Here is a 24,643-nt window from a genome sequence, read left to right on the forward strand (position 1 = left end):
TTAGAGGGACTGAAGGTCACCTATATAATGTGAAGTACCTGTGTAAGGTTATGTCATAAGCAAAGTGGGGTTATGTTGACAGACATTCCTGCTAGGGTGTCTGGCTGTACATGCGTAATCCTGTGATTTCATCTGTGATGCCAAAAAGAAGGTTAGCGAAGCACTCAACAATTGTGGTTATATAGGGTCTTGACAGTCACAAGAATGTAAAGGTACACCAAAATTCAGCAAACACACTGGATAGTTAATGACATAAAATGAACCCAAAGTTTGTCAGGACAAGATGACCAAATCACGATGTTTGACTGTATGATTTTCTTTATTCCTTGTTCGTATTCAGAAGTAAATTGTAGCCAACACGTGTTTTGTCCTTACAGAGTTGGTACTCGGACTTTCTCAAGGCAAAAAAATGATCCTCAAAAGTGTCAATGGGTCACGTAACCGTAAAGTTATGAAAAGACACATATTCAGAACCTAACCTCTAGGAGGCGTATCTAGAACTGGAGCACACAGGCCTATGTATAAGACGATCTCCACAGGAATGAAGCGGGAAGGAAGTATAAACGCCTGTGCCCTATGTAGCCTACTTAAAGGTAGTAATCCCTTTTGGGTTCAGATTGCAGGTGCTCCCAGTTGAACCTATGTATAACCTAGAGCAATGTCTTATACAAACAGATGTGGTTTGGTTCCAAGAGATAAAAGTAAGGTAAAGCGCGACCCGAGTTGTATAAGGGAAACACCTCCGGGGTAGAGTTACGAGCCTCAATTCGTCGTATTCTCTGAAAAAAAAAACAAGTCCCCCACAATTGATAAAGTAGCGTTTTCAAGCGTGGGGGACGTGTTGTTTTTTCAGAGAATACAACGGTAATGTATATGTATATGTATATTTGTAAATTGGGGCAGAGTATTGAGTAGTGTGTGTGTTTGTTAAATGTACTCTTACTTTTATAAAGCAAAGTACAGACTGGACAATCAATTATTGAGTGTTATTTTTGCGCATCTGCAAATGGCGATTACTAGCCCACACCAACTCCCTTGAGTAAGCCTCAGACTCCTCTGCAACGCTACCCTCTGAGAGGCAGGCGCTACAACTGGGTGTTTGGTTCCCAGTGAAGGACAAATGTAGTCATGTTATTTGGGCAGGCCTCACAGATGCTGCCTTGTTTTCCTACTTCCCCACCAGTATCACAATGGAAAATCTAAGGTGGAGAAGAAACAGCCTTATAATAAAGGAAAGGTTACTAGACCCCAGAACCAATTTGAGTGAAGTATATACTTGCTTCCAATCATTGGATTCCCAAACAATTACCAATAAGAATGGAAACCACATAGGCAAATTATCACCAAATATCAAGAAAGTGCCACTCAATCACAAAAAAAGCACTTAATAAACTGATGTGGCCGCCATTTTGGAAGAGTGCACTATTGCTCTTCGATGCCGGTATATTCCGATGCTGTCTTCCTGACCTGGAATTACAGCCTCAGCCAGAGTGTGCCAGCCATACTGCTGATCTTAAGAATGTCAAAACCGGGATCACTCCAGGCCACATGCACACTCTCCACGTGAGAAGGGAGAGTCAGGCCAGCTCCACAGTGCCCAACCTCCAAAAACCACATAGAAAGCGAAGACCTGAATTCTTAGCCGCAGCACCGCACTTGGCAAATGCAGTAAGGACAAAAGAGACAAAAACGAACAAGATGGGGAGGGGTATTTTATTGATTAGAATATGACATGGTAATCGATGTCTGGGGAGGCAGAATTGGCTCATTTTGTATTGGAAGCAAGGGTGAAGGGCGATGAGGTAATAATAAATCTATATGTCCGAGAGCTACCTCTCTCTTTCATTGCACATGCTGTCTAAAGCTGGGGATGACTTTGGTATGACTCACAATTAAGAAATGCAAAGAAGAAAAGGATTGTCGGAGTAATGTTTCCAGGCCTACTGGTAAACTCGTAATACTTACATTTTTCCTACCAACTCTTGACAATGGAGTCTTCAGACTTTAGATGCTTAACCACCATAATTTGAGAAATAGAATTGGAAATTTGCATATGAGTCTTCATATGTGCATTTAAACCTGCTGTAGGAGATTAGGGTCTGCTTCCTATGGTTACCCCCACTTTTTGCTGTGATTCTCTGGTTTTTCAACTTTAGTATGGCTGTGGTCCTGCTAATCAGGCCCACAGCCTAGCTGTTCTCTCTCTAAATTGATACCATGTACTTTAGGTACATACCAGATTGGGTACTGGGTCACCCTTGTGAGCCCCTGTATAGTGTACCATAGGTACCCATGGCATAGGTGCACCCTAGGCCTACCAGGGGCTGCAGCATGTACTATGCCACCCCTGGTTTGCCTTCCAAACTGACACCACAGGGTTTTACTCACAGCCTGGGTAAGGTGGTGTAATCACCCCTTACGTAGATATAGTATACCTATATCTATATACATATATATATACACATATACACCTATAAGTCACTCCTAAGGCAGGCCTCGACAATCCTGGAGGTAGAGTGCTTGGTTTTATGTGAAAGGGTGCCTATAGCATGAGCTGAGCCCCTCTGCAGCTTTCGGAACCATCTCCTAACAGCTGTTCTATGATATAGCCATACAATATACTTTTAAGTGCATTATAATCCTCACGGTTAATGCTAACTTTGGTTTGGCTTTATCAAAACATGTCGTCTAAGGTGTCAAACACTGTGGAATACTACCCCCCGCCAGTTCTGGTGGCGGGGGTAGCAGTCCACCCTTTTAGAGGGAGAAGACATGTAGTCACCGTTAAACCCGGTTAAAGTTAAACAGAGCCTCAGCATCACAAAATGGATGCTGCTGCCACAGACACGAGTCTGCCCTCCTGCTGCTGGATGAAACTCCGGCAGGGGAGGCCCGGACAATAGGTTTCCTGTCCAGGGAGGTGCTGCCACCTCCCCAGACAGGCTTTAGTGTATTGGGGCAGGTAGGGCTGCATCCAGTGAGTGCTTTCCAGAGTCTCCCTGGGGCACACAAGGTGCTCCATGCATTTTCCAGTTCAAACCGGTTGCTGGGGCACTCAGCCCCAGCTCTGGCACGAAACTGGACAAAGGGAAAGGGGTGTAACCACCCCCTCCCGAGGTCCACCCATAGGAGGGACCTTAAAGTTAGTCCAACCCCTAAACTTAGTATAAGTATAGGATCTCAGTCCCTAGGACATTAGATTACCCTGGACGAAACTCTGAAACATATATCCTGGACCTTCGACATTCCATTGAGACTGGAAGACGGAAGACATCTCCCTTGTGGTCAAGGAGTGACCACCCTGTTCAAACAGGCACCAATAGCAACTTTGCCGGTCTGCATTTTCGAGGCTCCCACCAGATCCCAAAAAATCTGTGACACAAGATATAGACTTCCAGACATCTCTGATCCCAACCTTCGCTCACAGCAAAGCTGAGACCTGTTGTCGAAACGAGAGATGTGGGACCAGAACTCCTGGACCTCCTACATTTTGCAAGCTGCACTCACTTCCCGAAGTATCCCAAAGTTGTGCATTGGAGTGCTTGAAGCACCACCTCCGAGCACCATTTGCACCAAAGCTCAGAGGCCCACACTCCACGAGTGTCCTGTAGGCACGCTTTGTGCATTTCGCTTGATGCATCTTCATAGTTCCTGGCCCGTTGGCTAGTGACCCCCCTAGAAGACCAATTTTGAATGATGCTTGCTTCTCTGGTTGCTCCTGGCTTGCTCCAGCTTCCCTGCAAAGGAGAAGTGCCACAGACCTTGCTGGTCTGCAATGAAGCCAATTTCGATATCCTGCGTGGGATGCGTTTGCCAAGGCTTGTTGGGTCCAATCCGGATACCGACACCGCAGTCAACTAGATCCTTTGTGGGAAAGCTTGAAAGCAGATCTTGGTTGTCATCGACACCTCTTGGACCTCGTGGCTGAAGAGACAAACTTCACCTTTTCACCTGAAATCACCCTCTGGCAAGTGACCCAGATTCTGTCCCTTCTGCTTTTAGGTTCTTCAGATCTTTGATCGACCCTTGGATCCACCTGGACACTTTTCCTCTGGTCGCCTGCAGGACTTCTTTGCAGATCTTCCTTGAAATCGATGACGAAACCCGACACCAAAAGACACCTATGCACCCGGCTTCCATGGGTGAGGTAACACGAGTACTCTGATAGTCTCGAGGGTATTGGCCCTCCTAGTATCTAAGTCTAAAAGGGTTCCATCGTAGTTCATTTAGAAATGTCCTTAAATTGTAAATTTGTAACTTGTTCCTTTCCCGTAGAAATCAATGGTAACCCGCGGCTGTGTTTAGACACTGCACAAGTCTCCCGTGGGCCTCCTACTTCCCAACCTTTCATTGTTCCTTGAAGCCCCAGTGATTCCACAGGCCCTAGGCCTGCTTTCTATCCCAGACGTGGTTCTTATACTACTATTTTAGTATATGAATTGTGAGGCCTCTAGGGCATAACGTTACTGTGCAACTTATTGTATGCTAATTAAGTTCCTTGTATTGTACTTTTACCTCTGACCTCATAATGAGGGCAGAGGGGTTGTGTTTAGAATAAATACATATATATTTGATATATACCTTGCGTGGTGTGCTTTCATTTGGTACTCAAGGGATTATAATTGGTAAAACAACGAGCTTATTCGCTCTCTGAAGTCTTAGCCTAAAGACTGCTCGCCACTGCTACCCCTAGGATAGCTTTCTGTAGGTTGACTTTACAACCACCATCAATAAGGTTTGATTAGACTGGTGCAAGGTGCCCACTAGAACTAGTGGACATCATATGCCAGGCTAACTTCTCACACCTGTCAATTGTAATTTTAAGTAGAAGGAGTACATTTCATTGAAGCTTTCAGTTCTCTTTTACAAAAGTATCTTAACAGTAAATGACTAAGGTAGTGGGGCTGTAGGGCTAAATTCCTCACTGGGTAAAGGAAAGTCAGGACATTTGGGAATCTCTTACCAAAATGTAGACACTGTCATACATCAATTACCACATGTACCCTGGTGATACAATACTGTATCTGAAAATCTCCTCACCCGATTATGTCATAGGGCTCACTGCATGCTTAACACCCTCAAAACGAAATTCCTTTTGATCGCCCCCTCAGAATCACTGTGCCCTCATAGAAGAATGGATCAAGCATCTCACAGCTCGCAACTGCACCCCCTACATTATTGGCTCTCTTCGATCTTTAGGGATAACATTGGACAAATACCTCAATATGCAAGACCATATCAGTGCAACCACCAGCTGAGCCAATTACAAAATGAACACATAAAGGAAAATCAAGCCCATCCTGCCCTCTAATGACCTTCAGTTAGCAGTACAATCCCTGGTCATCACCCAATTCGATTATAGGAGTGCTGCTTTTGCAGGCTTACCCAAAGTAAAGCTGGCTCTATTAAAGGCCACATTGAACTCAGTCAGCTGCTAGGCTCATAACAGGATCCCGAAATTACTCCAGACCTGAACATTTAAAATGGCTACTGTTTGAAGCAAGAGTCCAGCTGAAGATTGCTTGAATGAGTCACAAGGCTCTTGACCATAGCACTACTGTCTACCTGGCATAAAACCTTGAAATATCCAGGGGCAGTCGTTCCTTAAGAGGCACTAACTCTCCACTGTTGAAACCAAAAAAGTTCAACCAAAAGAAAACTTACAACCACTTCTTCTCCTGCCTTGGCCAATAAATATGGAATTTTGTTATCTCCTGAAACTAGGACAAACACCTCGACTATCCCCTAAAAAAAAAGTGTAAAAAGTCTGATACATAGAGTCCTAAACTAGTATTTCTGAATTTTCTCAACTTTCTATTTTCTGGTAGGCTCCCCCGGATCTTAGATCTGCTATGCTGAATGATATACTGTATTTGTTCACCTCTTTGCTTTTTCTATCTTGACTGTTATTTGTTCTTTCCTTTTTCCTATATGTATGGCTTGACTGCTATATGTACAGCACTCTGAAACCCAGATGGGGTATGTTTGTGCTACATAAAACTCCACACATAAATAAATAAAAAGAAACTGGAAATTATGCCTTTTCACTGTTATTGTCATCAACAAATCTGGTTGAAGCCATTTCCCAATGTGCTGCTGCAACTAAAATGAACAGCAAGGCTAGTGGAAAAAAATACAGATAACAGTGGTTGGCGTGCATCCTTTGGTTTGCAGCCTTTTCCCAGGCCTGTGCAAGAAATACCAATCCAGAACCCATCAAAATAAAAAGAATACTCAGATAAGGCTAGCGAACTAAGGGTCTTATTAGGATTGCGTTTTTTCCGCATCCTCCTGGCCGGCGGAAGTGTTCGCCGGCCCGGAGGTAGCGGAATAACCGCTGTGGAACCTTCAAAGACCCCCCGCCAGATTAGGATGGCTGGGGGGTCAGGAAGACCGTCCATCACTTTTCCGCCGCGGTCGCCTTACGACCGTGGTGGAAAAGCTCTAATATGGAGGTGGTGTCTAACAGACACCGCCAGCCATATTAGGATGGGGGTAAAGAGATGCCTTTCCGCGGCGGCTTCTCCGCCATGGAAAGGCATACGGAGATTTCTTTGGGGGCCCGTTGCGGGCCCCCAGGGTGACAGGGGGTGGGGGTTGCACATGGGGGGTACCTATGGTACCCCCCTGCGTTTGCATGCACAAAGCGTCAGGCACCGCGCGGTGGCGGTCACATCCTAATCTGCACGGAGGGACCGCAGCTGCCCCTGCGGACGATCCCTCCTACTCTGGGGTGGCGGACGGAGGAAGGTCCGTCCGCCATCCTAATGAGGCCATAAGTGTTAAAGTTGTTTTCGGTGACGCTGCCTAGAATGGCCTGGTCTCTTATGTGAATATCATGTAAGCAAACAATGTAATGTCTTACATCATGCATTGAGGGATTTTGATTGGGTGGCCGGCTAGGAGTGAGCAGCAGGCTTTTTCTTTTGCGACAGAGAGTTCAGTCTATGTTGAATTGCAGTTTTCTGGAGGAATGCTGCAATGTCCAAATGAATGTTAGATGATTACCAAGGAGCCTCAGTCCTCAGCTAACCAGTAAATGGTGACTTAAACAGTTTGCCTCTTTTTCTTTTCCCACTGACTGATGCAACAGGAGGGTATTGATTTGTACCTTTGTGGTGCTTATTCCACCTGAGGTACTATGACATCAAAAGCATTCTTGGCTGGAATTGGGATTGGTTAGGTGACTTACATTAAGCATATTTGATTTGAAAACAATTAATGAAAAGGCCTTGTTTCTGGTGAGTTAGCTTTGGACAAAACCGAATATTTGCCTCTGATGTATGATGATTGTCCTAGCTGTCATGAAGCAACAGTCAAGACGAAACAAAAAGACAATGATCATTCTTCCTAGATTCCATTTTTGTTGGAACCAAATGAGCTGTATTAGATCAGTTGCGATTTCTGAAACAAATATAAATGTTTGACCCTAATGTTTCAGTGCTGTGACCCTTTGCAAGATCAGCAGAGAGTCAATCATCATGAAGATGGTTCTGTAGTGGTAGATGAATTTTTAGGAAGAAGTTGTGACTAAGGTGGATTTTTGTGTTTGGCGGATGTGGTGCACCTGTGAAAAGCTGTGGATGTACTGTCCAGTAAACTTGCAGCTCTCCTACCCCATTTAGAGGTCGGTGAAGAACTACATTTCTGGTGGTGGAGCCTCAGGTGGCTCTAATGTCAGAAACCTTTAACCAACCATCCATTCGGCTCACAGCTCTCTGTCAATGTGCATCAGAATGACCAACCTATTTAGGGGATCCTTTTGAGGCACATTTTTCTAAAAATATTACCTTTCTGGGACTTGCATGAATAGTCTGGTGGAACTAAAAAGGAGACAACAGAAATATCTCTGTCGTACAGGAAGTACATTTCCTGAATGTCAATGTAGGAGGCTGGTGATTTTAGTGGTCTCTGAAAGAAATCTTCCTAAGTGGTAGCTGTGGAGAGCAGCCTTAAGGCTTAGTCCAGACGAAGTGTAAAGCAGCTTGTTTTACCAGCACTTAATCTTATGGTATGAGTTAAATGAAAAAAGAACCACAGAGTGCAGTTATAAAAAATATGTATTTATAATTAACACTCACTAACACATTACAGTATCTCCTACCCGGAGATACAAACACAATACACACAATACTTTGTCAATAGAATAAGTAAATAGCACAGAATACACAGTGGTCCTGAGGGGTAGACCAAACCATACACTAAAATAATGGAATGCAAGCCACAACTTAACCCAAGAATGGGCCCAGAAGATGTAGAAGAGTCGGGGACCCAACAAACCACCCAAGGTGAGTATCTAGGAACCCTAAGGAGGACATGTGCAGAGAGGGAACACAATTGTGTACTCAATGGAAGTCTATGGGTAAGTTGCGGTTGCAATTTTAAAGAAGGACCCTTCCAAGCGCACCGTGAAGAAACCCCGTGGAAGATGGAAGGTTGGAGAGTCATCCCACCTATGGATTCCCCAGGAACCAGGATACCTACAGCAGGGAAGCTGGAAGCATATGTGCAAAGTGATGTCGGAAACAGCTGTAGACCACAATGGAGGACTTCAGAAAAGATGCAGCTGGTGAAGAAGGTGAAAGTGTCCAGTGGAACCCAAATGTGGATTCAAGATGAGAGGTACCTGCAAGCAGTGGGGACAGATTCTATGCCACTCATGAGTGACCAGGAGGCACGGAAGACAAATGCCCACTGATGTTGGGCATGCAGGAGAGTTGACAGTGCCCTTGAATTTGCAGAGGTATGGAACAGGCAATGCTGAGGAAGACCAGGAGCCATCTACAAGCTGTTCCACGTCGGATGTCGAGTGCCAAGGGGTCGGTGTTTGGCAGGGGCACCAACAAGCCTTGGCAGGGGCAAACAGCGTTGTTGTTGAAAAAGGTGCAGTGTCGGGACCAGCAAGGTCTAAGTGTCTCACCGCAAGCAGGAACATCAAAGTAGGACTCTAGCAATCAGGGGAGCCCACTGGAGCCAAAGAAGACCCTCAAGAGGGCCCGAGACCGGAAGCAATGGAGTCGCAAGAGAACCTCGAGCAGCTCAGCCAAGGATGAAGGCCCACGTGCAAAGGATGTGGTGCAGGGGAAGATCTAGGCTACAGGAGATGCTTGAGGATGGATCTTCTTGGAGCCCAAAGATCTCTGGAGGAGAGAGTCAACAAGCCTGGGCAATAGCAAGTCGATGGGGTGCAGAAGGGTAGTGCTCCAGTGGTTCAAACGAGAGATACTAACCTCTAACTTGCTAGAAAGACAGTGCAGGCCTCACTGGAGTTGCAGAACCACCACCTGTGTTGCTGAGCCTTTAGCAGTCCGTAGGAGCGCAGGAGCAGCAGACCGGTCAGCTTCGATGCTCTGTCTGCAGATGCAGGGGAATGACTCCGTCACTCCAAAGAAGATTCCTTCGGGTGTCTTGGATGTCCACAGGCCTTGTGAAGAACTTGTATGGAACGCAGGTACAGACGTTGCAGCAAACTTACAGGACGACGAGACTAGGAGCAGCAGGAGTCTTCCAAGTGCAGTCCCGGTACCCAAAGCAAAGACCAGCAATGTCCAAAGTGCCCAGACAGTTGAAATTGAAGTGATATTGAATCTGAATCTTGTCCCATAATGAATCCAGGGACCTACCCACAGGTAAGCCCTTAAATACCCTAATGAAAGGGCTGAGACGATTCAAGGGTCCCTCTCAGAGGAGGGGCTGGACCTTGAGAAGGATACTCCCATGTCGTTTGCTCAGTTTTGCACCAAAGCAGGTGCCAATGGCTCCCTGAACTGGTTTCAATTGGAGTATGGAAGGAGGGCGCCATGTGCCCTTTAAATCAGCCTACTGGCGCTGGCAAGCACCCCCACCCTTTCCCAATCAACTAAGTCCTGTCTGGGAGGTGGTCAAACCTCCCTGTGACAAGAAATCTATTGTCCTGCCTTCCCCTGCTCGAGCTTGGCTCAGCAGCAGGAGGGCAGAATCGTGTCTCTGGTCGGCAACAACCATAGTTTGGTCTAGAAGACTGGTACCGGGAGCACTGGGGGCCTTCCAGAGGAGCTTTACAGTGCATGAAATCATACCTTCCACACCGTTTACGGTGTGGCCGTTTATGGTGTGGTGGTATGATTCCTGCATGTTTTATACCAAATACGATAGGGTTTGGTACTGCCAGTTTAGAGATGCTCATCGCATAATGATGCATGCCCACTCTATGTATTGCAAGAGCTGATACAATTACAACCTGGGAGAATTGACTCCAAAGGATGCAGGGGTGTCCTGCTCATGCAGGGGCACCCTCACACTTATAACCGAGCACCCTGCCTTCAGGATTGAAATGCCTGCCTTAGGGGTGACTTATAGGTTTTAAGTGCAGTGACCTCAGATATAAGGAAACTTATATCTGTTGAATTGCGTGCTAGCACCAACTAACTCAGCCTGCAATGGCAGGCCAGTAGTCACAATTTGAGCAGTCTCTCATGGATGGCATAATACATGCTCCAGCCAATGGGAGACCCTTGGGGAATCTATGCCCTGGGTACCTTAGTACCATATATTAGGGACTTACAAGGGTACACCAGTAGCCAATCTTGAGTGTGCTTAAGTAACCACCATGTCCAATTTAGGGGAGAAGCATAGAGACTGGGGTCCTGATTAGCAGGATCCCAGTCGGATGAGTCAGTAAAACATAATGACACCAGCAAAAAGTGGGGATGACCATAAAAGCAGATCCTACTTTCCTATAGTCAAGGTCGCCGATTTTGTTTTTCAGTAACAAAGTTCCACTTTGGAGTATTGTTACAGAAAAACAAAAAACTTTGTAGATTGGGAGAATCACAATTGATTCCCCGTCAGCTGCACTGAAGTGTTTTTTTATCCATGTCAGGCAAGTGAGGCATCCAGCCATGGCGGGTATTCTTTCACCGGGGCAGTGGAGGCCACAGGTTTTGTTGACCTGATGGACCAGCGGTCTACAGAGTATTCTCCAAATAATCCCCTAAATAGGAATCCACTTCAAACAAGCATTGGCATAACCAATAGGTCTCACCTTTGGGACCTTATGTGTTTAGGCAGAATTTTGGGCTATGTTGTAGAGCATTGTGGCTGCTGTGCATTATGTTAAAAAGTTATAATAAAAAGTGTTGCATACCATTCAGAGGGACGCAAGAAAGGTCTGGATCCTAGTTATCAAAGGATCCCCCAAACATTCTGCAGCTCAAAATGTGTTACTAAAATATTCATATAATTAACATAGGCATGCTCTGTGAGGCTAAACAAATGTGCATAGAGATAGATTTTACAGTAAATTCTTCTCGGATATTAGATCTCCTAAAAGAGAATACTCTTCAACAAACCCTTCTTGTTCAGCCGCTGCTAGCTGACCCATTTCCGGGTGTACTGCGACCTGTTGTGTAAATTGACAAATGTTAACAATAGTTCTTAATGAGTTAACTCTGATAATGTTCAGCCAATCATTACGTGTCCCTCTTATAAGCAATAGCACTATGACCTAACATTGAATTTAATTTTGTTTGAAAAGCCTTAAAAACTGGTCATTACATTTTCCATAGGCTTTATCAATGTCATTACTTTGGGTTTATGTTGACAGACATAAAATGAGTATTAGAAATGAATCTAGGCGAGTTAATCAATGTGGAAGGCCAGTACTTGTTTTATGGAACAAACAAAGTCGTTCTTGTGGGCAGTTCTCTTGAGGGAAAGGAGTTGTTGTTGTCAAGCAGGTGCAATAAATCATTCATATAGAGAGAGGTCAAATAACCATGGGGCCAGGATGCAGCCTTGCTCGAGGCTTTTTCTCGGTTTTTGCTCTCAGCAAATGCACCAACTCCAGTATTTCCACTGTCCTTTTAGCACAGCAGCAGTATCAATCCCTATTTTTTGGTATGAGTCACCTCTCTCTGCGGTATGAGACGCAGCGCTGAACCCCACAGAACAGCAATATAGACGTGACTGTCTGCGGCCGCTGGACTCTCTACTTGGTTGTGCTCAAATCCTTTAAATGTAAAGATAATGATGTGGCAAAGACTGTCACCTCAACCCCTGACACTGTGATTCCTTCATGTGGCCGCCTTTATTATACAGGGGGCACCAGGGTACTGCCTGCAGCGGCTCGGAATAGTGGCGTTTTGATGGATTGCATTAAAGAGGGCAGTGAGCAGGCTTGCACAGAGGCTCAGATAATACTTTATTTGGTATTCTAGCTGCCACGCCACCAGCCCCGGGACTCCAGGCGGCTGATCGGGGGTTCCTGTAATACAACTGTGAATGACCCATTACCACGAAGGTCAGATTTATGGGGAAACATGATCTATTGATTAAGGATCGATAACTTCATATCAGAAATATGGTTTAACTTCCTTCTGCTTTCGCAATAATCCTTAGGTAGTGGCTGCTCCTACCAAATCTAAATGCTGAGAATGGTTTACAACAGTCCTCATAAAATGTACCGTCACCATGTTATGTGCACTGCGGCCCTCCTCTGTTCAGACTCAGGGCTCTTACTGTTGTCCTTACCCTGTGGCTGCAGCGAAACACTACGAAATGTCGATTCAAGAAACGGAGATGGTAGGCTGTGCCTCCTTTATTATCAATTGCATCCCTAAACAAGAAGTCCTCAGATGCCGGGCCAGTTCCAACAAGCATATGCCACACGCGCGCCTTGCACTTAAAGTTACAAAAAAATAACAAGCCCTGGAGTTGTGTGTGCATGCGCTAGAAGCAGGGGGGAGGAGGTGGCCTGCGCGATTTACTTGCGGGGTGATCATTGCTGCCATATGGCGGCGCTCAATCCCGCAAGTAAATCGCCTCACGTGCACGCGTTGCCTTTGAAGGCAATGGAAGGCGTGCACGTGTTTGGGTGAAAAGCCATGGCGATCGGAAAAGGTATTTTTTGCTGCGTAGGCGAGACCTAAAAAGGAAAAGGGGGAAAGCAAGCAGACAAGCGGCTTACTGGGGCTCTCAGGGCAGAATAGTGGTGCTAGTCGCGTTTCTTTTTTTGAAACAAAGCTATGTTATGGAAAATGCAGTCATTAAATTGAATCCTGTTAGTAGTAATGTAATGAGTTCAAACATAATCTTCACAAATTTGTCCTTACTAGAATTTTAGTTATTCCTTCACAATAACCGGGAAAATCGCCATCACTAAAAAGAAATTGAAAGATTTATCAAATGAAACCTAGCCCTTTCACCTTTCTCTAATAGGTTTCTTAAGTATTATGTACCTGTTTTGATAATTGGTGTATCAGGGCATGAGGTCAGGAGCCCCACATCGTAAAAGTCAGGTTGATGATGTATGTGGTTCTCAAAATGCTTCAGAGACAGAGCTGGGCTCAGCAGCTGCCAGTCCTCCTCTTCAGGGAAGTGATCCTCGATGAAAAGGGATGGATGAGTTAGGAAATAGAACTCATTGAATCTGCAAAGGAAAAAAGGAGTTTACATTGCTTTAGTAAACAGGAAGTCAAATTAACTTTGTTTCTAAAACTGCGTAAACAGGAGTCAGGCCCCATCACGTCCATCCACTTAGGAGGCAACCATTCACTGCTCCATAATCACATCTTTCAAATTACAGATTGTCAGACAAAGGAAAACGGGTTTTCATTGCATTCAAACACAACATATTTGTTTTTCGATGTAATTTAATACTATACAGAGAATCTCCACCCACAGCCACTTTATATGGAATTTGCTTTTCTCAAATGTAGAATATGTGGTTTTCGCACACCAGGTCCGGGCTGGTGATAAAAGAAGAACACTCTCTTGTTCTTGCAATCTGAAAAGTTAATATATTTCACAGGATAGACCCAAGGGAGGACAAACTCCGTGCCTTTGATTTAAACACTTCATAATATTGCGTCTCATGCTCAAGGACTGTTGCAAAACAAAAGCAGTCCTTCTGAAAACGTTCAAACCATCTCCACACTACAGGAGGTTGCTACTAGAATGGCGCCAAAAGGACATGGTTGCGTCATAACAGCACACTCAGGTCTGTAAGCAGCCCCCTAGTCTGCAGCCTAGCAGGGAAAATATGGGGGGGGGGGGGGGGGCAGAACGATCAGTCGGGCCCTAAAGAAGGGAACTAAATATACATACTCATTCAGTAATTGGTCTTGCTTTCTGACCTTTTGGGCCAGCCTAAAATGTTAATTCAAAAACGAAATGGATGAGATAAGTAGAGAGGAGACGTAAATAGAAGTGAAGAAATGAAAAACCGGATAGGAATGGATAGTACCAATAAACAAAGCCCTTCAACCATTTCAAGAACAACTGGAAACAAAGGAGAATCAAAACATGCTGTACGAAAACAATTGTCCAAATTGTAAGTGATAACAGTTATGTCACAGTGCACTTCTGTACCTGCTTTGTATTGTCACACTTTACACTGTACGATGAGCATGTTTAATAAAAAGAGTTAAAAAAAAAAGAATTTTAAGAAAGAACTGGGAGGACAGGAGTAGATTTTCATTTCAAGTTAGCATGGAAAAGGGGTAATTATGGAATGTGGCCAGACACTTGCATCTCTTTTCACCCATTTCAGGCATCCATTTAAGTTTGATTCTACTGCTCGAGTTTTACGAGCTGCAGGCTTTTCCCCCAAACCATTCCTGTCCTAATTGGAGAATTCCCATCCTCTAAGATAGTAGGCCTAGGAAAAGCAAAAGGAATTTACTTTTGTTGCTCCACAAGAGTATTAGAACATTTAAAATGTGCGCACTCTAATTAACTCCAATGCCCCAAAATTAAAAAGGAAACTCACAGTTCCCAAGTTGCACTGACATTCATGCGTCAAGAAATTATTGTCTTTCTATATATCAGCAAATTCTTAGAACAAATGGCTATTATAACCAGGCAAAGTCGCTGGTCTGTATAAAAAGACATCTAAGAATGCATTGAAATCTCAAGCTTTCAGTGAACTTTTTCGAGAGGAGCCCAGCGTAACAAGTCAAAAAACGCTAGCACTTCAGTCGGTGGTTCACTTTAAAAATGGTATCTTAATGAACACACAGCTAAAGACTACACATAAGATGCATATTAATGTCATGAAAAACAGATCCGTCGAGACACTCTATAGCTAGGGATCAGTGTTACGATACCTTTTACACTGCTAAGCGTAAAGGTGCCCACAGGCTTTTCCAGTGGCGTTTAAACACTGTTCACAATAATAATAAAAAATAATGGGTGATGCTTCTGTGTGGTACTAGTGAGCACCACTGAGTTTGCGACCTCAAACTCAGTCAGACAGCCTCCCAGAGGGCCTAGTGCACATGTGCTGCAATACTCCATCAGAGGTGACCTTGTTGCATCAGAGTGTTTGTTAGACCTGTCATCCCTAGGGTGGTCTTACCCCGTTTTTTTCGCCCTTGCCTTGTTTTTTCCACCATCCTTTTTTGTTGGACCTAGGTCTCTGGGCGCCTTACCACTGCCAATCAGTGCTAAGGTGCAGGTGCTCTCTCCCAACAACATGGCTGCCACTGGCCCCTGCTACTGCGGAGTGGCCTTCTTAGTCACGCACTAGTAGTCAGGAGCAGGTTGGGACATTAGGATACAGTAGCACTGCCATCCTGCCATTTCTGCCCATAGCCTAGACGGTGGAAGCTCCTGGAACCTTCCGGAATAGGGGAGGGGTTACACTTTGCCGACTTCAGAGAGTGGTCACCTGACCTAGGGGTATAAGGGGAAAGGAGGGAAACCTGCCTGTCAGTTGGGGCATCGCTGGACCTGGGGGTACCTCTGCAGGAGTTTAGGTGGTAGGGCCTAGGGGAGGAACCTACACCACTGGAATTGACTGGGCCTAGGCACTGTTTTCTAAGTTAGGTGAGGGACTCTACCAAACCCACTGATCTGGCCCAGTGTTGGGGAACAACCCAGAGAACCACCCCCAGTGAGCCAAGGAAACCAGCCTGCATCTGAGCCAGCAACTCAACCCCCCTTCTTTTGCCCTCCAAGAAACTGCCTAAGAAGGGCGCAGGAACCATCAAGCGCCGCAAGGAACCATTTACCTACAGCGAGGACTGCTGGGGGACCAACCAGGTAACAGCGCTGCACCATCCAAGCGCTTCCCTGCCATACCAGTGCCCCCCTGTGCTGTCCTGCATCAGCTGTCCTGCCCCTGGGCTGCCCAGAAATACAAGAGACTGCCCTTGTGCCCAAAGCGCTGTGAAACCGTAAGCGCTATAATTGCAAAGCGCCACCCTGCCACTGGAAGCGCTGTGCCCATTGAAGCGCTGCATGCCTGACTCACCGCCGCAGCCCTGGTCTCACCTGTGTCACCGCTAGAGCTGTGGCCTGCATTACTGCCATCTAAGCGCTGCTGCCCCTCACCGCCACTGCCCGGTACCTGCTGCGTAGTACTGAGCCCTGGGAAGCGCTGGTCTGCCTCTTGACCCCTCAAAGAGCTGTGAAGGCGAAGCGCTAGTGCGGGGCTAAACTCACCGCCGGAGCTGTTCGTGCCATCCGGAGGCACCTGGGGGCCTGTCGTCACCGCCGCAGCCCCGGCGCTCCACTTGCATGGACCCCGCTGCAGCCTTCACCCTCGCGGCAGCACCTGGAGCCAGGAGGAGAACCCTGCAGTGCTGTGGTAGGCCGCGCCGGGCCTAGCATAGCCAGGAGCCACCATCACGTGATGGGGTCACAGGCCACGCCCCCGCCAGCACCGATTGGTAGCGTGGCCGAGCCCCCAGGAAAGCGAGCTCGGATTGGCTCTGGGGCCCGGCCCCCTCAAAAGCTGCGCCGACATTGGCCGAAGTGGCCGCGCCCTTCCCTTCCACGTCCGTTGGCCCTAGGTAACCGGATAACGGACTGGAACTGGGGGGAAGGGACTAAGGACCCCTGAACTGGGCAATAGCCTTTAGTATTAACTGTTTTGGTGCTAAAGTTAACCCCTGGCTAAGGGAGTGTTCACTGCAGCCTGTCCTTGAGCAGGAATCCTGGTTTATGTTATTGATGTGCCATACAAGTAGGGGTTCATGTGTTTTAATGATCCATTCCTAAGCCTTGGTTTATAATGTAATGTACTCAATGACAACTAGGAAATGTTCCATCTCGAAGTGACCCATGAAGAGCTGTTTTTACTGAATCTGCTTAGGCCAATGTGGATGCATATGCCTATACACTGAAATGTTGGTTGATCTTTAAAGGAATGGTTTTACCTATGCTTCTACAATGAAATGTTGCCTGATGAATTGATGCTTGGTATATAATAATGAATTACATACCTGCAATGAGACAAATGTAGAAAAAAGCATCTTATTTTAAAACGACTAGCTGGTGTGGTGTCATTTTATTGCGTGAGTTTCCTGTCTCAGTGTGTGTGTGTGCTGCACTTCTACTTCACACCTAGCTTTCGGGTGCCTTCCCGCTCGCCCCAAGCTACCGCAGTGGAATTGATGACCCCAGTTCTTACATTGGTGTTCAGCGGCTGGATAAGAACCTGTGGTCGTGCAGCACCCTCCAGAGATTCAGTGTGCACCGCAATTGGACACCTGTTGCATGCAAGATTAGCAAATTGACCTCCACTGTCTAAATTGATTGCGCAGATTCCTGTTTTAACCTGTTATCTACATCCTAGTGTTCTTTCCCTTAAATTGTCTAGGTCCCCACCTGTCAAGATGGAGTTTGAGCTGGCCAATCTCGAAGTGTACACGGTGGCTCAGCTGAGGGACTTCTGTCAGGGGATGGGGGTGTCTGTCGGGCTAAGAGCCAAGAGAGAGGGGCTTCGGAGTCTTGAGGGCATGGGTAATGGTCCACCCGGAGGGCAGAGGGGATGAGGGACAGGAGGAGCTGGGTGCAAAATGGGAGGCGGGCGCTCCAGGAGAGTTAGACCTACTGCACATTGACAATAGTGAGAATGTATTGCCAGGAAGACTTTCTGGGGCAGGCAGTATGGTGTCTAGGAGGAGTGCATCGCCAGAGGAGTATGAGGACAGGAGGGCGGAGAGGCAATTGAGATTGGAGCTTGCTAAAATGGAGAAGGAGAGAGAGGAAAAGAGATTAGCTATGGAGGAGAGGAAGCTTGCGCACGAGCTTAACCTAAAAGAGTTGGAGCTGCAAGCAATGCAGATAAGTGCGCAAGGCAATATGAATGGTGGCAGCGTACCAGAGGTTCCACAAGAGCCTAAGTTCTATCTACTGAAGGAGGTGATAGCGAGTTTCAGTGTGGGGATGACATTGACAAGTGTTTGGAGGCGTATGAGGTGTCCTTGGTAGCCCATGGGGTGCCCGAGAGTTACTGGGGGGGTGGCCTGTATCTGTGCATACCTCCCGTAGTAAGAGACACACTCCTGACTTTAGAGAAAGCGGACCAAACCAACTACCCTGTCATGAAGGAGGATCTGCTCAGGAAGTTTGGCCTCACCCCAGAGAAGTATCGCCAGAGGTTCCGCAACAGCCATAAGCTACATACACAAAACTGGGTGGATTTCTTTGACTATGACCGGAAGGCTTTAGATGGTTGGGTGCGTGGCAGCGAAGTGAGCGATTATGAAGGGCTGTACAATTTGTTTCTAAGAGAGCACCTTCTAGATAAATGTTCTCCGGAGCTGCGCCAACATCTGGTGGACCGCAAGCTGGCCGACCCTCGTGAACTTGCGGAGGAGGCGGATACCTGGGTTAGCACTCGGGTGTCCGACAAGGGACCCAGGGAAGAAGCCCCGAAAGGTGGACAGGGTTTTCCCCAGAAGAGAGAGGGGGGAGATAAAAGGAAGGAGTTCTCTCGAGGCCCACAAAATAGAAAGCCTGGGAAGGGGGTAGGTTCCCGACCCCAATCTGGATCCCAGAAACCCACTTACCCTGACAAGAGTCAGCAGCCCAGAACTGTCCGGTGCTACGAATGTGGGGAGGTTGGGCACTACAAGGGGGATCCCCAGTGTTTCAAGAGGTCCCCAGCCCCCAGAGGAGGTAAGAGCCCCGGGGTGGCTAGTGTAGCGCTGGGGGAGGAGTTGCCCCTAGATAAGGGAGGGGAGGGGACAGGCTTGACCCTGGTCTCACTCTGGGATACAGAGATGGTCCCAGTGACGCCATTACCCTCGAACACTGCCAAATACCGGCAGAGGGTGCGGGTTAGCGGGCAGGAGGTGGAGGCTCTGAGGGACACAGGCATCAGCATGACGATGGCGCTGAGATGGCTGGTGTCCCCAGAGCAAATGATCCCTGACGTATTCCATCCGGCCGTGTTGGCTGACGGCAGTGTGAGTCACTACCCTGTGGCTCAGGTTCCCTTTGAGTGGGGAGGAGTCTCAGCCCGTTGAGAGTTGCTGTAAGCCCTGCCTTGCCAGTTGAGTGTCTGCTCGGAAACGATCTGGAGTATACCGCCTGGAAGGAAGTGGAGTTCCAAGCCCACACAGAAATGCTGGGGTTACCAGGATGGACTTGCGTGGTCACAACGTCCATGGCTGCCCGGCAAGGAACTCAACCCGGGTTGGAGCCTGGAACAATAGCCCAGCCCAATGCTGGTCAAGAAGAGGACGTTGTGGAGGACACGCGCCTGTGAGGTGGATGGGAGCCCACGGAGGTAACCCCGGTGTCCGTGGAGGTGGATGTTGTTCCTGTGGGGGACTTGACGACCCCTATTGAGTGGCGGGTGGAAGGAGGGCCTACCCGGGAGGAATTCTGTTGGGCGCAGAGAGAGTGCCCCATGCTTGAAGGCATGCGGCGGCAGGCCGAAGCCCAAGCGACCAACCAAGAGACCGGCCATTACAATATTTACTGGGAGGATGGCTTGTTGAGCGCTTCAATAAGACCCTGAAGGGGATGATCCAGAGCCTGCCAGAGGACTTGAGGCGGAAGTGGGACGTCCTCCTCCCTTGCCTGCTGTTTTCATACCGAGAGGTGCCGCAGAAGGGAGTCCGGTTCAGCCCCTTTGAGATGCTCTATAGCCACCTCGTTAGGGGGCCCCTCAGCCTTGTGAAGGAGGGGTGGGAGAAGACTTCGAAGAAGCTTCCCCATGACGTGGTCAGCTACATGCTGGCATTGCGCAGCCAGATGGCCAAGTTGTGGACGGAAGCCTCAGACAACCTGGAGGCTAGTCAAGCCATCATGAAGGAGTGGTACGACCGCAACGCTCAGACAGTGGAGTTGGATGCTGGATAGAAGATGTGGGTCATGGAGCCCAGAGAGCTTAGCGCCCTCCAGGATCGGTGGACTGGACCATACGAAATCGTGGAGAAGCGAGACCAGACCACTTACGTTGTTGACCTGGAGACCCCCGACAACCCCATAGGGTGTTCCACATCAACCGCCTGAAGCCACACCATGAGCGATCTGAGCTTGCTCTCCTCGTGGTGACGGATGGGAGCGAGGAGGAAGAGAGCGAGCCTCTTCCCGACCTTCTGGGTCCCAGGAGAAGGATGGATCGTTGGAGGGAGTGGTCCCGTACTTGATAACGGAACAACAGAGGGACTGCCGCCAGGTATTGTAGCAGTACGCCTTGTTGTTCTCCCTCACTCCTGGAATCACGAATCTGTGTACCCACGACATGGACACAGGGGACAGCCCACCCGTGAAAACCAAGTCTTACCGGCTGTCCGACAAGATCAAGAGCAGCATCCAGGGTGCCGTGGCCAAGATGTTGGAGCTGGGGGTGATTGAGCCTTCCAGAAGCCCTTGGGCTTGTCCGGTAGTGTTGGTGCCAAAGGCGGCCCCACCGGGGACCACACCAGAACTTCGGTTCTGTGTGAATTACCGTGGTCTGAATTCCGTTACCAAGACGGATGCTCACCCGATCTCTCGGGCGGATGAGCTGATTGACCGACTGGGAGCAGCTCGGTATCTAAGTACCATCGACTCGACATCAGGATACTGGCAGATTGCCATGGCGGACGGAGCAAAGGAGAAAACAGCGTTCTCCACTCCCGAGGGCCACTTTCAATTTCGGGTGATGCACTTTGGGCTCAAGAATGCTCAGGCCACTTTCCAGCGGTTGGTTAACCAGGTGATTTCTGGCCTAGAGGCCTTCTCAGCTGCCTTCCTGGAAGACATCGCTGCCTTCAGCAGCAGCTGGGAGGACCATCTGCAGCATCTCCAGGAGGTGCTACAGGCTCAACAGCGTGCTGGCCTAACCATGTAAAAACCCCGCCATCTAGCCACCCACACGGTTTATTGAAGACCTAATCAGACTGGGAACATATAGAAGTAGAATACGGTACTTACCCAGCGGGACGTCGCCTCGCCACCACCGATCCAGCTGGCACATCGGAGGACACTGGCCGGAGTGTTCAAGAGGAGAATCACCTGATCTAGGACATCGAGGGACAGGAGAATCCAGAGTGTGCCGTGCATGATCCATGAACAGAAGCTACAGGGAGGCTGATTGTTGCCCACCGAGACAACACTGCCTTGGCCGATGCTCTGGCTGCGAGGATCGACGGACCAGTTCCTCGCCTGACCATCACAGGGTGATGTGGCCACAGCGGACAGAGGTAGGTATCCAAATCCTCTGCCCGCGGCACTCCCTGGCGACTGACATCCACAAAGACTTGCGCCCTTTCGCCTCCATAGACAGTGGGATTACCAGTGCATGGTGACTCCCAACGAGTGTCCCCAACGAGTGTCTGTCTGGGCTGCGGGTGAAAAAAGGAGGGAGAACAGGGGTGCCCGAAAACAGAAGGAGAGACACATACAGCACTGGCTGGTCGGGGATCACGGAGCCTGATCGGAATGCGGCGCTGGGCTGCGGGCGAAACAAGGAGGGAGAGCAGGGGAGCCCGAAGACAGGAGGAGAGGCACACACAGCACTGGCTGGTCGGGACTCACGGAGCCTGATCGGAATGCGGCGCCGACGGGAAGGCGGCACGGAGGACCGTGGGGCTGTGGTGCCCGATGATCAATAACACTGAGAAATTCCTAGCGCGGACCATGAGGAACCCCCTATGGCAGAAAAAGCATATGCCAAGATCGCGAGAAAAATATAGAAAAAGGGAAAATAGGAAGAAAGGTCAATGGTCATTGGAAAGGGGAGATAAAAAGCGGAGGAGTCAAGGCCCGGCCTGCCTGACCTTAAAATGGCGGCCGCCGCTGACATCAGATAGGTGGACAGGTGCAGCAGTCCCCTCCTCGTTGTTGTTGCAAACTTAATCAGCACACACGGTAGTGCAGGAGGATAAACTGTAGAATATCATTTCCAAAATCATAGCAACAAGTAATGGCTAGGGAAAGAGGACTAGTAAGGACCACCAAGTAGCAACTTGTAAGGGCAGGGAAAGAGGACTACTAAGCAACAAAAAGAGAGAAAGGCAATCAGAGCACTGAGAAGGCTTACAAAATAGGTGGCCATCTTGAAATATCTTTATTCAAGGAAAGATAAATAAAAGAACACTGAACATTGGGCTGGCAACACAGAATAAGCAGAATTTAAACAAAAAGACAATAAAAAGTTAGAAAGACAAGATTACTTGAACCTCCAACACAGTTAGTAAATTGTAACTCTCCTTACCAATCAACAAATATGGCGGACAACTACTTAGAGCCTGTAAGCATGAACGCCCACATCATAAAGTATCCAACCAAACTATCCAAGAATGCAGCTAAAAAGTTCAAGCATAACCTAATGGGAAAAACCCAAACACGCTGATCTCTGACCCCTCACTTAACATAGTTAAAGGCATTATCGTGAATGACATGATATTCTTTACAAGAAGAACAGCTAAATGGCGCGATGCCATCACTAATATGCTCAACATAAAATCTATAACCAATAGCCCACATGGCATACCAATTATGACCAATTCTTCACCAAGGTGCAGAGCAGACCTCTGCATAACCATCTACAACACGGGTACTCATAGTACGGCCCGCGGGCCAGCAGCGGTCCGGCAAGCCTTCCGTGGCGGCCCGCAGACCATGAGACATAGTACCCGTGTTTACAAAGGCTGTCTGCAAACACTCTACTGCTCTGTGGGGGCCGGGCAATTCATTCCGGCGAAGCCATAGTGGAGCTACAGGGGCGCCAAGAGGGTGTGAAATACAGCAATGCCCCATTCACATGCAAATGGTTTTTTTGAAGACCTGTGAAATGCTCGGGTGGGGCTGTGTGTCTGTGCGCGCTGGGAAAGCAGGCTGGGGAAGCTGTCTTAGCCCGGGTGACAAAGGCAGGGTGGGGTGACAGAGGGAGGTAGAGGGACAGAGACAGAGGGAGGGAAATGGAGACAGAGAAAGGGAGACAGAGAAAGGGAGACAGACAGAGGGAGGAGGGCGATAGAGGGATGAGGGTGACAGAGGGATGAGGGTGACGGAGTGCAGGAGGCACAGTGGTGGAAGGGGAGTGAGGGAAGGGGAGTGAGGGAAGGGTGAGTGAGGGAGTGAGGGAAGGGGAGTGAGGGAAGGGAGTGAGGGAAGGGAGTGAGGGAAGAGGGAGTGAGGGAAGGGAGTGAGGGAAGGGGAATGAGGGAGGGAGTGAGGGAAGGGGAGTGAGGGAGTGAGGGAAGGGGAGTGAGGAAAGGGGAGTAAGGGAGGGAGAGGGGCAATAGGGGGAAGGAGAGTGAGGGAAGGGGAGTGAGGGAGTGGGGGAAGGGGAGTGAGGGAAGGAGTGAGGGAATGAGGGAAGGGGAGTGAGGGAAGGGGAGAGAGTGAGGGAAGGGGAGTGAGGGAAGGGGAGTGAGGGAAGGGAGTAAGGTAAGGGGAGGGAGTGAGGGATCGAGGGGCGAGGGAGGGGTGAGGGAAGGGGAGGGAGGGAGTGAGGGAAGGGGAGTGAGGGAAGGGGAGTGAGGGATGGGAGTGAGGAAAGGGAGTGAGGGACGTGAGGGAGGGAGCGAGGGAAGGGGAGTGAGGGAAGAGAGTGAGGGAAGAGGAGGGAGTGAGGGAGGGAAGGAAGGAGGGGTGATGGAGGGGCTGAGGGACGGGGAGGGAGTGAGGGAAGGGAGTGAGGGAAGGGAGATCAAAGGCATACAGATTTTAGTTTGGGGGCCCGTTGCGGGCCCCCAGAGGTGAAGGGGGGGGTGGGGGGTGCACATGGGGGGTACCTATGGTACTGCATTCTTAGAAGCTCAAGGGCTGCACCGCAAATCCCAATGTGGGCTAAGCGATCAATGAGGACCTCACAACTCACTGTATCGGATGTTGCAGACAAATCAAAAGGAAACACAGCTGCCTTCCTGTCTTTGTCTAAAATAGTCCTGATCTGTTATGTTAGCATGTTTTGTAAAAAGCACAGCTGCCTCAACAAAGAGATGTTCCAGCGCTAAAGCAGAACATAGAAGCTGGTGACAAGAAAGAGGCACTAAAGTGAAGTGAAAAGATGAGATTTGATGGCCTTACGGAAGGCCAGGTAGTTGTTCATGGCATGAATGGAAAGTGGCAAAGCGTTCCAGAGCTTGGCCGCCAGTAGACAGAAGGAGCGCCCGCCCGACCGAGCCCTCCTCATTCGGGGCACAGTCACCAAATGTTGTCCCATTGAGCGAAGTTGGCGTGAGGGAGAATAGAATGAGCGCAGGTATGACAAAATGCCAGGAGACAAGGATTTCAGCATTTTAAACGTAGTACAGAGGACCTTGAATTCCATTCGCTTGGCAACAGGCAGCCAATGTAGCCAGTGAATCACACTGGAGGTGGGACAGTTTCTAGGGTGGCCCAGAAGGGTTCTGGCCGCAGCGTTTTGAACTCGCTGCAATCTCAGGGTTTTCGGTCTTGTTTACCCCTAAATAAAGAACATTGGCATAGT

General features: G+C 48.5%; 1 protein-coding gene across 1 annotated transcript in view; it reads right to left on the reverse strand.

The window, feature by feature from the left end:
• Positions 1-24,643, reverse strand: part of LOC147683539 (kyphoscoliosis peptidase-like) — a 462,798-nt gene that overhangs the window by 82,830 nt on the left and 355,325 nt on the right. The window contains exon 14 of the mRNA XM_086943931.1: positions 13,218-13,408. Coding sequence (XP_086800057.1) covers positions 13,218-13,408 — 191 coding nt within the window. The remainder of the gene's footprint in view (positions 1-13,217; positions 13,409-24,643) is intronic.

The sequence above is a fragment of the Lissotriton vulgaris genome, chromosome 11 (assembly GCF_964263255.1).
Source record: "Lissotriton vulgaris chromosome 11, aLisVul1.2, whole genome shotgun sequence".
Taxonomy (NCBI): Eukaryota; Metazoa; Chordata; class Amphibia; order Caudata; family Salamandridae; genus Lissotriton; species Lissotriton vulgaris.